The sequence below is a fragment of the Podarcis muralis genome, chromosome Z (assembly GCF_964188315.1).
Source record: "Podarcis muralis chromosome Z, rPodMur119.hap1.1, whole genome shotgun sequence".
NCBI lineage: Eukaryota > Metazoa > Chordata > Lepidosauria > Squamata > Lacertidae > Podarcis > Podarcis muralis.
This window is the reverse complement of record NC_135673.1, coordinates 4,038,072-4,054,877: the sequence shown is the minus strand read 5'-3', so window position 1 is coordinate 4,054,877 and position 16,806 is coordinate 4,038,072. Positions and strand designations below refer to the sequence as shown.

Here is a 16,806-nt window from a genome sequence, read left to right as displayed (position 1 = left end):
AACCGAGCTCAATATTGCTTACACTGACTGGCAGCAGCTCACCAGGATTTCCAACAGGGGACTTTTCCAGACCTTCCTGGAGAAACCTTCTGCATGCAAAGCAGGTGCGCTGCCACTGAGCTATAGTTATTCTGGCATTCCAAAGTGTAGCCAAACAACTAGGGCTGTTTTGCAGCTGAGGACCTCGCCCAACCCCACCAGCTAACCCAACATACATCAGGTCCCAATCCAGCTGTACTTGCTCCAGTTCATCCATCAGCCGCAAAATTCGCTTCTTGAAATATGCCTCAAACCGCACATCATCTTCCAGCACCACAGACTTCTCCAGACCCCGTTCGACAATCTAAAGGGGGGAGAAAACCACAGCGCTAGGAGTATGGGTGAAAGAGACCTTAAAGTTCCATCGCAGAGCTCACCCAGGACTGCACCAAGCAAAGGGACACCAGAATCTTTACCAAGGGAACTTGCTGTGTATGCTATATCAGCACAGCTCAGAGCTGGAGAAGCTGTTGCTCTTTAGATGTCTTGAGATCTACAGCTCCCATTAGCTGTGGGGCTGATGAGAGTCCAACAACATCTAGATAGCCACAGGTTCCGCATCCCTGGTGTAGACCTTGTTGAGAAATCCAAAAGACCTTTTTGGGGAAAGCGCAGGGCAGAGAGCAAATTTTATCATATGCTCACAGGCTTGGATTAATTAAGAGGATTGGAGCCAGGACCAAGGAATAACATCATCTCCTGATAATCAGAACACGGGAAGTCATCCAAAATTGTTTAATTTGGAACTGGATAATTGGCTCTTTTGTATTATGATTTGATATTGTATTAATGTGGCTTACATGGGATTGTTATTAATGAAAAATAATAATAATAATAATAAGTTATCTAACAAAAGAACTACTTTGGAACATTGGGAAAGAGTGACTCCTGCGCTACTGCAGCTTAGACAAGATGGCTGCCAGGGCACCTTCTTATCCTTCAGCTCTATGATTCCAAGTGCAAAAGTGAGAGGGCAATGAATTCCTGATGCATGCGTCAATCTGGGAGGTGGGGGTCAGGTCAACCAGTGTCAGGATTTGCAAGGATTGGGCTCCCCAAGCCTCCCGACACTTCTCCACCCACTCTCTGCTACGCTGTATGTCGAGCAACAGCCAGAAAGGCCTCTCCTACTCTTCAGCCCAGGAAACCAGGTAACCTGAGAGACACAGTAGGAGCCTAGCTGGACCTAAAAGAAGAGTTTGGATTTGATATCCCACTTTATCACTACCCTAAGGAGTCTCAAAGCAGCTAACAATCTCCTTTTCCCTTCCTCCCCCACAACAAACACTCTGTGAGGTGAGTGGGGCTGAGAGACTTCAGAGAAGTGTGACTGGCCCAAGGTCACCCAGCAGCTGCATGCGGAGGAGCGGAGACGCGAACCCAGTTCACCAGATTACGAGTCCACCGCTCTTAACCGCTACACCACACTGGCTCTACCTATATAACCATTGCACAGGGCTTGGCCCCAGATCTTGAGTAGCCAACCAGAGAGAAGCTGATGGGCAGGCTCTGCTTGACCACATCAATCTTGACCTTCCCTGCACTGAACCAACCCAAGCCCTTGACCCTTTCGTCCAACCCAGCCCAAGCCCTTACCTCATTCCACACATGATGGTGGCTCAGGAAGCAGCCCACCTCCCCTTTGGTGAGTGTCCTGCCTGAAAAGGGGTCAAAATAACCTGGAAGCAGGTCCACACCCAGTTTCTTGATGTCACTGCTGTTTAGGGCACTGGCAGAGGAGATAACAGAGGTTAGCAAAGCAGAACTCCCAAGAGCGCAGGTCAAGAACCAGGGCAGGCAGCATGGAGCGACACAGCCCCGTATAGGTATCCCACCCAGCCTTGGGTCCCCCAGGTGTTGTTGGGGTGCCAGTTCACATCAGCTGTAGGTGGCACGGAGTCCACGTGCTCCTCTCTCCAGCTTTCAGGTGCAATGGGGTTCAGACAACTATACAGCAAGTAGATTTATTGCATCTGTTCAGGAGCATTTCTAGTTAAAAGTTCTGAAAGCCGTGTACAAAGGACAGCATAATAAAAACAGAGAAAGTGCATTAAAAAAGTATTTAGAGAAGAGACGGTGGAAGAAGATTGGAAGAATATCTGAAAAAATATGTTAATATTTAAATCTTAGAGTAACTTTGGAAGTGGATATAGGCTGTAGGGTTAGAAGTAGAAGACAGTGTATTTTAAAATAGTATAATTTGTAAGTGATAAAATGTGAAGATTTTTATGGTAAAAGTAGGCGTGATTTAAAAAAAAAAGGTTAAAAATTTTGATATATGTAAACTGCTAAAGATGAGGTAAAATGAAAATCAGATAGGGGGGACTTGGGGAAGCCCACCTAACAATGTTTAGAAAAAATAAGGATAAGACAAGAATCTGTTTGTATTGTTTGTATTTTCTGTTTGTGTTGTTTAGTTGAGCTATAAAATGAATTAAAAAATGGGGGGGTATTCATAAAAAAAAGAGAGGAATTCAGCAAAAGCAGGGTCCGATGTTATGGGTCAGGGGAAGCCTGGGCAAAAAGGTTTATCTTCACAAAGATGACTAAAGCTAGTGATGAAAGAAGCTTCACATACAGCAGAGGGAAAGGCTGGGCTATTTAGGAACATGCAGAGATGGTCCTTCTGGACCACAGGCCCATCTTGTTCAGCATCCTGTTTCCACTGCGCCAAAGCAGATGCCTGCAGGAATCCCACCAGTGAGGCAGGCAGGCAGTGGCTTCCCCCACCCTGGCTACTGCCCTTCACCTAACAACTAATATTCCATCGTACACTGGTTCTGCAAGTTCTGTAAATCCATCACGACTAGTAGGACTTGATAGTTGTTTCCTGAATGGACTTGCTCCTTCAAATCTATCTACAGTGGTACCTCTGGTTGCGAACGGGATCCGTTCTGGAGGCCCGTTTGCAACATGAAAAGAGCGCAACCTGAAGCGCCGTATTTGCGCAGGTGCACAGTGTGACTTGGCGCTTGTGTGCATGCGCGAGCGGAGAAACCCGGAAGTAACCCTTTCTGGTACTTCCGGGTCGCCGTGGGACGTAACCTGAAAGAACGTAACCTGAAGCAAACGTGAGGTACGGCTGTAAATAATAATAATAATGATCATCACCATCATATTTTGGCCCTTTCTCCTATTACATTTGCAGTTTTTAAAAGCTATCTAAGCCTTGTGGCAGAGAGGTCCACCAGTTGCAGCAGCCCCATTTCATGCTAAAAACCAAAACAAAGCACCCCAGGAAGAGGCGTCAGCCAGTCACCTTCCATCGACAGCGTTAATCACCAAGGGCTCTATCTCCAACTCAAAGAGGGAACTAAGCATGCGCTGCCGACGGTCTGGGCGCCTTGCCAAGTTGATGAGGAAAACCTAAAAGGAAAACAGAAGGTTCAATTCCTTTCTTCGAGTACTTATATAAGCCACTTTTCATCACAAAAGCAAGCTTACAAAGAAAATCTAATGAAATTAACAATGAATTTTAAGTGGAACATGTAAAACAATGAAGCTCAAAAAAAAGCCATAAAATAGGATTCCACTCACTCCAAACGCACAAAATTCATCACATGCATTGAGGCATATTCTGACTCAGTCACTCACAGCCCTCACAGGTGCTGACAATTTCTCTCTTACACACACACACACACACACACAGAGAGAGAGAGAGAGAGAGAGAGAGAGAGAGAGAGAGAGAGACTTGCTTACCTCGTCAAACCCAATTTTGGTCGGATGCTTTGGTGGGAGGTAGACATGGCTGGAGGGGAACATTGGGGTACCATCCACTGCAAGAGAGATGTAAAGCTTGGAGAGGAGGCTACGTCACTACTCATGTTTTTAACCCGTAGAGTGGTACCTCGGTTTAAGAACAGTCCTGTTTTTCGAATGATTCGGTTTACGAACTCCGCAAAACCGGAAGTAGTGTCCCGGTTTGAGAACTTTACCTCAGTCTAAGAATGGAATCCGAACGGTGGAAGGGCACCGGCGGCGGGAGGCCTCATTAGGGAAAGCGCGCCTCAGTTTAAGAACGGTTTTGGTTTAAGAACGGACTTCTGGAACAGGTTAAGTTCGTAAACCGAGGTACCACTGTACTGTACTTAACAGCAAGTGAGTTCCATAAACAGCTTGCTGTAATTTTGCTGGTGTATTCTGCCAATAATCCCAAACCAGCTCCCAAAATTTTCTCCCCTTCCCTCTTTGAATTGCTTATAGCTGTTATCTTTAGGGCTTCCATTGTGTTGTTGTTGTTAATTATTAGCATTATTAATTATAAGTAGTAGTAAATGGAGAGGGAGAAACAGTTCCAGGTTTGCATTTCTTGCATCAAGCAGGAGACAGACAAAATGGCCTGCAAGGCTCTCTCCAGCTCTTTGGTAATAAGGATCAAATTTCCCTTGAGCTTGAGAAGGTTAAGTTATTAATATTACTATTAATTAAATTTGTATACCGTCCTATACCCACAGATCTCATGGCAGTTCACAACATAAAATCACAATATAAAAAACACATAATACATAATAAAAGCAAAAACAAAGACAATCCAGTAATTCCCCCCTTCCACAACACATTTAAAATGACATCAGATGTCAATCAGCCAAAGGCCTGGTAGAAGAGGAAGGTTTTTGCCTGGTGCCTAAAGGTGTATAATGAAGGCACCAAGTGAGCCTCCTTGGGGAGAGCATTTCAGAAATGGGGGGCCACTGCAGAAAAGTCCCGTTCTCGTGTTGCCTCCTCTGGACCTCTCATGGAGGAAGAACATGATGAAGGGTTTCAGAGGATGATCTCAGGGTCCGGGTAGGGTCATATGGAGATAAGTGGTCCTGGTGTATTGTGGTTCTGAGCCATTTCAGGCTTTATAGGTCAAAACCAGCACTTTGAATTGGACCTGAATTGGCATAATATGCTCAAACCTATCTTTCTCAGGTAAACCAGAGAAAGATAGGGGGCCATATCCAACAAAATTCTACCCAGACCTACTAAAATTAATGGGCGCAACTTATGGTGCTTCCAGACAACCTGCTTACTGAGCATTCATCCCCATTTGTTTGCAGGCAGGTTAGACGCTGTTGCACCAAAGCAAATGCGACCCCTCACTTTCCTTACCAGCAAAAAGTCTGATCTTTTGGGGAAGAAGGTTTGCAGCACAAGCCCTCCCAATGGAATTTGATTATGCAGCCTGAATTTGCCAGCATGCGACTGAATCCCACCTGAAAATAGTGAGGGTCTGGAAACTCCTTTAGTCATGGCTATTAATTGCAATGGGTTTGCTCTGAGTAGAGCAAGCACTGGGTACATGCCATCAAGTGTAGGGCTATTAGGGTCCCACAGCCAGGAAGAAAAACACCCTACAATGACCCCCAAGAAAGATTTTCTTGTGGGCCAGGGCAGTATTTGGAGCAGGTGCACTAACTCACCCATTGCCTCCAGGATCAGGTGTACAAAGTTGATGCTTTCATCCTCCAGCGTCTGGTGAGATTTCACAGGGACATTGATATATCCAAACCGCTGCTGGTTACACAAGTACATCTGGGCTCCTGCACAGGAGACAGAAGAACAACTTAAAAGTATGCCGCTCAACAATTCTATGGTTCTACAAACGAGCATTTAAGATAAAATCCAAACAATTGTGAGCCCCAAATCGCCAGCACAGGCTCCTTGACAGTGGAATTCCTCTGGTCTGCCCAATGCCACACCAGACTGCTGTTCTCTTCTGCACACCTTGGTAGACAGAGCATGGCCTGTCCATCTCCTTTTTGCTTGCCCCAGTTTGAATCAAACATTAGAAAAAAATCAGGGTGAAATGGAGCCTCCATGTCCAGTAGCAGTATAATGCTAAACATGAGCTGCAGGGAGGGGGGACAGAAAAGGGCTTCTGCTTTCATGCTGTTTGAGGGGCTTCCCAGAGGCACCTGGTTGGCCACAGGTACCTCTGAACTAGAAGGGTGTCTGGTCTGAAAAGTAGGGCTCCTATTGCAGTGGACCCTCTGGATACAAATTAAATTCACTCCAGGGGTCCGTACATAACCTGAAAAGTCTGTAATTGGAGGCGCCACTTCTGTGCACGTGCGCAGTGCACAGAGCGCTTCTGCGCATGCGTGTGCGGCGAAACCCGGAAGTACAGCCATACCTCTTGTTATGTTTGGTTCAGGTTACGTCTTTTCAGGTTGCTTCCCCAGGCGACCCGGAAGTACTGGAAAGGGTTACTTCCAGGTTTCGCCGCTCGCGCATGCGCTCAAAATGACGTTAGGGGCATGCGCAGAAGCAGCGAATCGCGACCCACACAGGCGCGGGTTGCGTTCTGTTCATGTTGCGAACGGGGCTCCGGAATGGATCCCGTTCGCAACCAGAGGTACCACTGTATACACTTCCGGGTTTGCCGGGTTCGCAACCCGAAAGTTACGTATCCAGAGCGGTACGTAACTTGAGGGTCCACTGTATTATCAAGCACTTTCTGGACATGTGGAAACTCTACACAAATGCTAGCCATGATGGTCTGCCTCCCCCTTCTCCTTCTTCACTCTCACCTGCAGTTTGGCAGGAGTACGCAAAAACAATGATGTCATCAAATGGCCAGGTATAGCTGGGATGGGGCGGGTGAAAGGCCAGGTCAGCAGTGTCGTTCTTCCGCAGATCAATCAAGAAGGCGGCGTATACCATGGAGACAGCAAAGCACCCGACCCGCTGCCTGTTCTTGGTGGGGAAGTAGTCTGCTGTCCTACGGTAGTAACCCTGGAACGTGCGAGAGAGTCTAATAACCCAACATAGCCCAGTGCTGTGCCAATAACTGTCTTTGAAGACCTAAATACTCCGGGGCCAAGTTATTCCATGAACCACTTGCACCCATACGAGCCTGCTATGGAGACCCCCTTCTTGCAGACCTACCTATCAAGCAGGTGGGAACAGGAAGCAGGGCCTTTTGGGTGGTGGCTCCTCACCTATGAAACTCCCTTCCCCAGGAGGCAGGTTTGGCCCCATCCCAGTTTTCTTTCAAGCAGGCCATACACACATAGGGTTATGTCCAACTAAGTCCTATTCACAGTAGACTGGCTGGAGTTAATGGACATTCCTTAGGTCCCTTAACTTCAGTAGGTCCACTCCCAACTATAACTTAGTTAGATAAAACTTGTTGCTTTTTCAATCCACCTTAGCTCACATAGCTGGTGGTTTTTCTAAACCTGCTTTTTAAATTCACTGTTTTATTCATTTATCAATCACATTCTGCAGTAGCATCAATGTGATTCACATAATTTTTTTTAGCATAGTTTTAAAATGTTGCAAAAATAAGAATAACTTAAACAGGCTTTGAAACAAAAATGTCTGTAGAAATAAAAATGTCTTCAGTTGTTTCCAGAAAGGACAAATAGTGAGTGAGTTCAGTCAAAGCCTGGCTGTATTTATGATATAGATTTGTTTTTACATTGCTCTGATGGTGCATGCATTTTCACTTGCTGAATTGACTCTGCTGTCTCTTTGTAGTGCACATGTGGTCCTCCAGATGTTGAGCAATGACTCCCATCACCCCTGGCCAGTGGCCTACATTACCCGGAGGGCCACAGATTTCCTGCTTGTGCAATAAATAAATTCTGCAAATCTGCTCAAGCACCTCCACCAAACGGGCTTACCTGAGGAGTAATCCCACACCAGAAGTTGGAGTAGTAGGTCTGAGAGTCCAGCATAGGAGCAACAACAGATTTGTTTTGTGCAATGAGGAACTTCAGAGTCTGGTTATTTGTCAAGATGCTGTCTGTGTCTGTGAACTGGGGACAGAATTAAAAGTGCACACTTTTATCTTGACTGAAACCATGTCTGAAAACTAAACCCCACCCCTGAGGGAGCCTGGCAGGCACAACTGAACTGCATCCCTCCAAGGCAAAATTGCCTGCATGGATAGAAAAATCTCACCAAGTGCTCCAGTGGATTTGAAAATGGCCCAAGCAGAGCAGCACCAAGCAGTCAAGGTTGGAAGGTGTGAGGCAAGATGTACATTTGAAGAAAACTAAGTCAGCCCCAGTGGCCACTATGGCCAAAAACCAGGTTTCATTTATCTGCTAATTAGTGGGTAGGAGTATTGCTTTAATAAACAATTTTTATTTTCCCCGCCCCGACCTGGCCACAGTGATCCATGCGACGGTCACCTCCAGGCTTGAGTACTGTAATTCGCTCTACACGGGGCTGCCCTTGAAGCTGTCCCAGAAACTCAGAGGGTACAGAATGCTGCAGCGAGGCTCCTCACGGGGTCTCTGCCATGGGAGCATATTCACCCAGTGCTTTACCAGCTGCACTGGCTCCCAGTGGAGTACAGGCTCAGATTTAAGGTGCTGGTTTTAACTTTTAAAGCCCTTCACGGCCTAGGACCCTCGTACTTACGGGACTGCCTCTCCTGATATGCCCCACGGAGGACCTTAAGATCCATAAACAGCAACACCCTAGTGGTCCTGGGCCCTAAGGAAGTCAGATTAGCTTCAACCAGAGCCAGGGCCTTTTCAACGCTGGCTCCGGCCTGGTGGAACGCTCTGTCTCATGAGACCAGGGCCCTGCAGGATCTGATTTCTTTCCGCAGGGTCTATAAGGCAGAGTTGTTCCGCCTGGCCTTTGGCTTGGAGCCAATTTAATTCCCCCCCTCTCTTTCTTTTTTCTTTTCCTTCTCCTCCTGCAATGAGGCATTTTAATGAGGCATTTTAATATTTTAATGTTTCAATATTTAAATGTTGTATTTTAATTTTGTTTTAAGTTGTAATCATTCAACTTGTTTTTATTATTGCTTGTTAGCCGCCCTGAGCCCAGCCTTGGCGGGGTATAAATAAAAAATTATTATTATTATTATTATTATTATTATTATTATTGCTAAAGTTTTGCTAAAGTTGTTCACTACCATTTATGGAGCTGGCATGTTGCGTCTGTTTTACAAAGTTGTACATTATGTGAAATATTAACATATTGTAAGATCTTGCCCTACCTTCCTTAGGGTATTATGTATGTGCATACATACGTTTTTCTTTACGGTAAGTTTCTTGGAGACCTTCCGGATGACAAGCAACAAATAAGTGTGATAAGTAAATAAATAAATTGTGGCCGCAGCATTTGTAGAGCACCATGTTGAGGAAGGCTGAGGTAGATGAGAACCAGGTGCACCCCAAAAGTGTCTTCTAGTGTGGACAGAATGGAGGAGACTCACGTTGGACATTTTCCCACCTCCAGATGATCAGACTGACTTACCAAAATGTAATCGGCCCGCTCAGATCGGGCAAAGCTCAGAGCTTCCTGTTTGAGCCTCATTACGTGCTCAAAGCGTGCGTCGCTCCAGTGTTTGGGCCCGTGTTCATCAGGATAAGAGCTGCAAGAGGCAAGATTGTAAGCAGAGAGTGCAAGGCCTGTTCCTCTCCCCTTTCCTTTGCACTGCGGTGCCTATTTTATGCAAGCCTTCAGGTTAGCACAGCCCTTCCATACTGTAGTTCCAAGAAACACAGGAAAGCATTTAATGGTTCACTGGAGGGAATTAGAAGAGTTCTGTAGATGGGAAGATCCCCATGAATAAACCAACTCAAGGTCTCTACCCTAAAAAGGGTTCACAGCGTAAGAGCAAGGGGGAATGGCAACAAAATGTTGCAGCATGGTGTACAGTCCCCCTTGGCATGATCTGGCTTCAAGGCTCCATTTATGTTCCTTAAGAGGGTCTGAAGGTATTCTACCAACAGTTGTTCCTGCAGCAACTAGCATTGCCTCTGAACACAGATCTTTCTATTGACAACTTCTCCACAAAGTTACAGCTGCACCGCATCAACCTTCTAAGAAGTACCGCAATTGTTTCTGGGTATCCAAATCCACCGTGATCTTCATTAATTCCTGACCTATGCATGCTTCTCAATTATTTATGAAATTCAAGTAGGTAGGCATGAGTATTCCAAACTTACCTGGGCTCATCTATGGATCTCCACTCAATGTGCCGGTAGTGGCCTTCCACAGCAGTCAGCCACTCATGCAGTATTTCTGTTGTGTTGTCCACATTGTGGTCAGTGGCACACCTGAAAATCCAAATTGCAAATGAGGGATCTGTTCCTCCTCAATTCACCGCTAGCCAATTTTACCCAAAAGCTGGCAGAAACAGCAAATAGGGATCTCTTCCCCCCCCCATAATTTTTTTATTAATTTTCAAATATTTATACAGTTTTCCAAAATACAACAAATTACTTCTTATTTGTTTTTGAACTTCCCTCAGTGTCTCTGACAATCATCCGTATTCATAACTGTAATTACACAATCCTCCTTTCGTGTTGCCATTACACTTCCCTTCTCCCACTATTTACTACTGACAATACTTCTCCGTTTTTACAGTGCCTCTTGAAATCCTGCTAGCGTTGTGTTCACACCACATATGTTTTTCAGATAGTCTACAAACTTTCCCCAGTCTTCGATGAACTTTTGGTCTTTGGTATATCTAATTTTCCCAGTTAATTTATCCAATTCCGCATAGTCTGTCAATTTCAGTCTCCATTCCTCTATCGTCGGTATTTCCTCTTGTTTCCATTTCTGGGCAATCAAGATTCTGGCCGCCGTTACCGCATATTGAAAGAGTTTACAGTCTTTTCTTCTTATATCCTTTCCTACAATCCCTAAGAGAAAAGCCTCCGGTCTTTTTACAAAAGTATATCTTAACATCTTTTTCATTTCGTTATATATCATTTCCCAAAAGCTTTTCACTTTCTTGCATTCCCACCACATATGAAAAAATGTCCCTTCTTTATCTTTGCATTTCCAACATTTGTTACACATCTTATACATCTTTGCTAACTTTACTGGTGTAATATACCATCTATAGAACATTTTCATAACATTTTCTTTCAATAACGTGCATGCAGTGAATTTTATATTCTCTTTCCACAATTTTTCCCATTCCTCAAATTGAATGTTATACCCAAAATCTTTTGCCCATTGTATCATTACCGTTTTAGCCTCTTCATCTTTCGTATGCCATTCCAACAATACCTTATACATTCTTGACAGCGTTTTATATTCATTATTTATTATAAGCAAAGAGGGATCTCAAAGGGGACCGGTGGTGGTGGTTTCCAACTAGAAATCCAAGGTTGCGTGTAGCCTTCCAGTTGGTTTGTCCAGCTGCTGTTTGCCATGCACAAAACATCGGCACTTTATGTCAGCAGAAAAACCTACTAGAACTGCAGCTAGCTGGAGTCCAACAATTTAATGCCACATAAGCCAATATAATTATACATATTATTGGTGTGCATATAGCCTGTGTATATTTGATACCCTGGGATGGCAGGCATGATGCAAGTGGGACCTGCAATGTGGAAGGCTCCTATTCGGGGGGCCAGCCAGCCCTGCCCTCTTCCAGCACACTCCATTCCATTCTCCACTTGAACATTTGGGAACAAAAAAATGGAAAACTTGCCAGGTCAGTGTGGGTTTACCCTTTTTTTATTTTGAGTTAGAATAAAGGCAACCTGGACTTGAAAGCTGACAAACCCTCTCATCTACTGCAAGGTCCTCCCAGTGCTGCCTAGGAAATCTGCAATTTAGACGCTATTGCAACCCAGTCAGTTCTTGAAAATTACATGTTAATTTCCCAAAGGGCTCCTGACTAGAGCATGGCTATGCCAGCACATCATCTCTGAGCATATTTATAGCTAGTGGCATGTATTCTCCGCCAAAACTTGCACTAGTTGGCATGGGCACTTTTTAACAGACCTTCCAAAGCAGAGATTGGGGGATCTGTGGTTCTCCACTGGTCTATAACTCCTATCATCCCTGACCATTGCCCATGCCTTAAAATGTGCTCCATATTGCTCCTTGGCAAGTGGGGCTTGTACTGGGCGCATCCTAAAGCAGTAATCAAATCCAGTATGAATTAGTCTGCAAGCCCCAAGTGGATCACCCAATGACATGATGAAGCAGGGTGGATTTGATTTAAATCAAATTGGTTTAAATCACGATTTAAATCACTAGTCAGTAAGACTTGATTTAAATCATTATTTTTACAGAAAGACTCATTCGTGCTGGTATAATCTCAATATTTACAATCAGATGGAGATTTCATTTTTGGAATAATAAATATTACAGTTATATCAAAAATTACTGGTTCTGTGTATATAAATTTGCAAAGGAACAATGGGATTAAGGTTTTTTTCCTCAACTCTGTATGTTTATTTTATAACATTTTTCCTGTGAAGGAAAGGCAGGTTATCTCTGCAGACACAAATTCACACTTTTGAGAACTGCAAAAACAAGCATCTGTGATAATATCTGCTCGTTGGAAAAACTGCCTCAAATAATCTTACGGAAACCTCTGGAAGAGAATGACATTGTGAATGGATTAATGGAATTCATTTACCAAAAAAATTAAACATTGCATATAAAGCCTCATGCTACATAATTAAAAACAAATCCTTATGTCCTGATGAATAAAAAGCAGCAATCTGAACGGGGCTCAGAAATCCCCAGTTCAGCCACAGCAGAGCCAGTGGTATATGGCGAGACTGCTTCAGTTCCTATCTCAGAAAGAAATGTATGCAGACAATTTGGGAAACCTTTTCCAATCCTGGAACAAAACCCAATGTATCCCAAGGTAGTGAAATGTCCCCAAAACAAAGGAAGGTGTGTGGTATCCAAAGAAGGACCCATGAGTCTGCTTCCTTAGATTGGTTTCCGGAAGGGGAGTGTTGTCAGCCCACCACAGCAAAAAGAGAAAGGACAAAAAACACCAGAGTCTTGTGGCACAAATTTATTAAGACAGACGCTTTTGTGGTCCAGAGTCCTTGGCATATTGTTTCCCTGCAACCTCAATCCTTTCTCTTCTCTCTTGGCAACCATGCTGGTGTATACATTTGCAAATTTAGGATTACAGTGGTACCTCGGGTTAAGAACTTAATTCATTCCAGAGGTCCGTTCTTAACCTGAAACTGTTCTTAACCTGAGGTACCACTTTAGCCAATGGGGCCTCCCGCTGCCACTGCCGCATGATTTCTGTTCTCATCCTGAAGCAAAGTTCTTAATCTGAGGTACTATTTCTGGGTTAGCAGAGTCTGTAACCTGAAGCGTCTGTAACCTGAGGTACCACTGTACACTTCATGGATCTGAAAAAACAGACTTCCATCTGCATGAGCTACAGGAATCCCAGAAAGGGAGTTCTCTCTGCCCTGCCACATGGACTCCCTCCAGCAGTGTTGAACAAGCCAAGAGCCACAGGTCCAAGAACGAAACTCGAGGAAAATTAACTTGGTTTAAAAGAAAGAACAGATGCTAATATATAGCAGATTAAATTGCTGGTCTAGGATGCTGTCTCTCCCGAACTGGACTGAGACATCATTAAGAGGCTTGTGCATCAGTTTAACAGAGACAGCAGATGGAAAACAGCTCATGAGCTCTTAAAAAAGAAGATTTATACTACCAGGGTAAGGTTTCCTACAAGATCGTAGAATAGGCTATAAAACACGCCTGAGACGGAGAAGCTTTGGAACAGAAAGGAAGGGAATTCTGTTGTCTCTGCAGAGTACTGAAAACATGGGGTGGGAGGCTGGAGTGGAGCAGTCCCAGCAAGGTTAGGGAAATGGGGCAGTAGGGGGTTGGAAATAAAAAGGCAGGCAACAAGGAGGGCTCTCTGGATGCCATTCAACAGGGGTGGGGTGGGGGACATGTGACCTTCCAGATGTTGTTGGACTACAGCTGCCACCATCCCTGGCCCTTGGCCATGCAGGCTTTTGGGGTTGGAGGGAAGAGCTGGAGTCTTACAAAAGCCAGAGGGCCACAAGGAATAGCTAGGAGTTGGAAAACAGGAGACCTGCCCGTCACTTGACTCATGGTCTGCATGGATATGGACTACCGGGCTGGCAGAAAAAACTGACATGCCAACTGTGAGCGACCAAAGAAAAATTAGACCAGAATAGGCAGGAACACCATGAGAAGGGACAGAAACAGTAAGAAAAGTCACACTTGCTGGCCAAAGGCAAGTTTTCATGTTCAACCAAGTGCCAGCATGCACTGCTGAAACAGCTTTCTGTAGCCTCCATAAGGACTAGAGACTAGAAACGTACTTTTTAAAGTTATAAAGCCTAAAGACCACCACAAATACAAAGACATATTTGGAGAGACTTCCAAATCTTCCATGCTATGTGTCTTAACGATCCTCTGAAATTCATTATAGCTGCTTTCAGGCTTTATGGAGCAGTGGTCATACTACATTTTGTTCCATTTGTTTATCTGTTTACCCCACCCCTGCTGTAGAGGTGAAGGGAAGCAGCCACTGCTCAGGATCTGCTACCCCAGCCTTCCCAAATGTGTAGCCTTGCAGGTATTACGCTGGATGCAAACTCCCATCATAGCTCCGCCCACTGGCCATGCTGGCAGGAACTCATGGGAACTGGAGCCCAGAGGACCACAGGTTTCTTATTCCTGCCACAGAAGCCTCCACCCTAAAATGCTGGTGTGGTTCCTGCAGCTCTTTCTCCCGAAGCTCCAGTGTAACTAAAAAACTTGCCATGCTAGCCTGGGGATGAGGAAACTGTGGTCACCTGGGTGTTGCTGGCCTACAACTCCCACCATCCCTGGCCACAGTAGCAAGGGCTTATGGGAGCTGGAGTTCAGCAGCATCTGGAAGGCTACAGGAACCCTGTCCCTGTCCTAGCATGTCAACATAGCCCAAAGCATTACAAACACTTTTGATTACAACCACCCCTGTGTATCCTTAGAGAGGGCTTAAAGGTAAGGGAAAGCTACCCCTGCCCGTATGGGCCAGTCTTGACAGACTCTGGGGTTGTGCGCCCATCTCACTCAAGAGGCCGGGGGCCAGCGCTGTCCGCAGACACTTCCGGGTCATGTGGCCAGCATGACGAAGCTACTCTGGCGAGCCAGAGCCGCACACGGAAACGCCGTTTACCTTCCCGCTGGTAAGCGGTCCCTATTTATCTACTTGCACCCGGGGGTGCTTTCGAACTGCTAGGTTGGCAGGCGCTGGGACCGAACAACAGGAGCGCACCCCGCCGCGGGGATTCGAACCGCCGACCTTTCGATTGGCAAGCCCTAGGCGCTGAGGCTTTTACCCACAGTGCCACCCGCGTCCCTTAGAGAGGGCTTATATGCACACACAAAACTTCTAGAAATTTTGTTCCTTCCAAAGGGAGGTTTCCCTCCTCAAAGAGGAAGGGGGTACATTAAAGAGAAAACAAGTGCTGGGGGATGCATTCGGCAACAATTAGCTGACCTCATCAGTGCCCACCTCTATAAAATGAGGTCTTCTAAGAAGGCACCAGCTCTCCCCATTGATCTGCATCATAGGAGGAACATCTGTGTAGCCTTTCAGATGTTGGAGGCCTCAGCAACTGGAGGGCTACATGTCATAGCTGTCAACGTTTCCCTTTTTTTAATTCCCTTATTCCGAATAGGATTCCTCGCAAGAAAAGGGAAAAGTTGACAGCTATGCTACATGTTCCTCACCTCTGATCAACACAACAACAGCTCCATTAGATCCCATTGGGTCTGGAAGGATCATGGCCAGGTCAGCCCTGAAAATGGGCAGGTGGCCCTGCAAAAACAAAAACAACAACACCTCAACACAAGTAGCAGCAACAACAAACTAACACTCTAGGAGACAGTCCAGATACTGTGCCAAACTCAGCACTCTTTGTTCAGGCACCCCAAAGAAGACTTCCAGAAATGTGCATGCTCCTGTGCCCCCACACTAGACACCAGAAGTAATCAGGGCTCGCCCCAAATCACGCTCACCTATATACTCCAAAACCATGCCCTGCAGGGCAGCAGAGCCTCTGAGGACCTGCTCCTCCCCAGACACCCATAGCTGTCAACGTTTCCCTTTTTTTAAAGGGAAATTCCCTTATTCCGAATAGGATTCCTCGCAAGAAAAGGGAAAAGTTGACAGCTATGCACCCTCCCCATACGCAACCCCCAAGCTGAGGTCCTGAGGCACACCTCTGCACGGCCTGCCCAAGGTTCAAGTCCCTACAAACTTTGCACTAACACTACAACTGGCGATACCTACCACCACCCCGAAATTAACTAGGTTCCCCCCACAACTAACCCTTCACGCTCATAAACACTTTTCTGGGGCGTCTCGAACCAATCCCAAATTGGGCTGGGAAGGGGGAACCCCTAAAACTCCATCCTGTCCCCGCTTGCCGCCGCCTCCCCCCCCCCCGGCAGTCAGCGTCAGCGCAACTCAAAGTTGCTGCGCCCCTTACCAGATGGAGATGCGCTCTTTGGGGTAATCCATGCGCTCCAGGGCCCCCAGGTAATGGGGCAGAGAGTGCTGGGAGTTTCGAGCCAGAATAGCGAACACCACGGTTGGAAACTCCTCCCGCGGTCCGGCAGGGCTCCCCGTCCTCTCAACATCCTCCCCCTCCTCACTGGGCGGGGTGGAGACCCCCAAACCTGAGCGCAGAAGGAGAAGCAGGGCGCAAGGGAGAACAGACGCGGCCGCGGGCGAAACCATGTCTCGGAGGCTGCAAAACTTATGGGCGCGCAGGGTGGGGGCGAAGACCGACGTTTGGGAGGGGAGAGGCGAGGAGAGGGCCAAGGGGGCGGGACCGGGACACGGGAGGGGGCGGAGCCGAGAAATGCAACATGTTAGTAAGTCGCCTTATGTTGAATCATAGAGCTCAATGTGGTCTGCGGCTTTCCTGAATTTCAGGCAGGGAGATTCCCCACCCCCACCCCCAGCCCAGGGCCTGAATGCTTTGGAATACCGGTTGCTGGAAGCCACGAGTTGGGAGAGTGATCTTTTGCGCTCCAGTCCTGCTTGCGGGGACA

General features: G+C 46.2%; 1 protein-coding gene across 1 annotated transcript in view; it reads right to left on the bottom strand.

The window, feature by feature from the left end:
• The window catches only part of CERCAM (cerebral endothelial cell adhesion molecule), a 32,519-nt gene extending 15,959 nt beyond the window's left edge, over window positions 1–16,560 (bottom strand). The window contains exons 1-10 of the mRNA XM_028714951.2: window positions 16,239–16,560; window positions 9,942–10,052; window positions 9,247–9,364; window positions 7,653–7,787; window positions 6,555–6,759; window positions 5,445–5,564; window positions 3,739–3,815; window positions 3,299–3,405; window positions 1,636–1,768; window positions 216–343 (exon numbers count right to left, since the gene is read on the bottom strand). Coding sequence (XP_028570784.1) covers window positions 216–343; window positions 1,636–1,768; window positions 3,299–3,405; window positions 3,739–3,815; window positions 5,445–5,564; window positions 6,555–6,759; window positions 7,653–7,787; window positions 9,247–9,364; window positions 9,942–10,052; window positions 16,239–16,489 — 1,385 coding nt within the window. The 5' untranslated portion in view covers window positions 16,490–16,560. The remainder of the gene's footprint in view (window positions 1–215; window positions 344–1,635; window positions 1,769–3,298; window positions 3,406–3,738; window positions 3,816–5,444; window positions 5,565–6,554; window positions 6,760–7,652; window positions 7,788–9,246; window positions 9,365–9,941; window positions 10,053–16,238) is intronic.
• Between the last annotated feature and the right edge of the window lie 246 nt (window positions 16,561–16,806).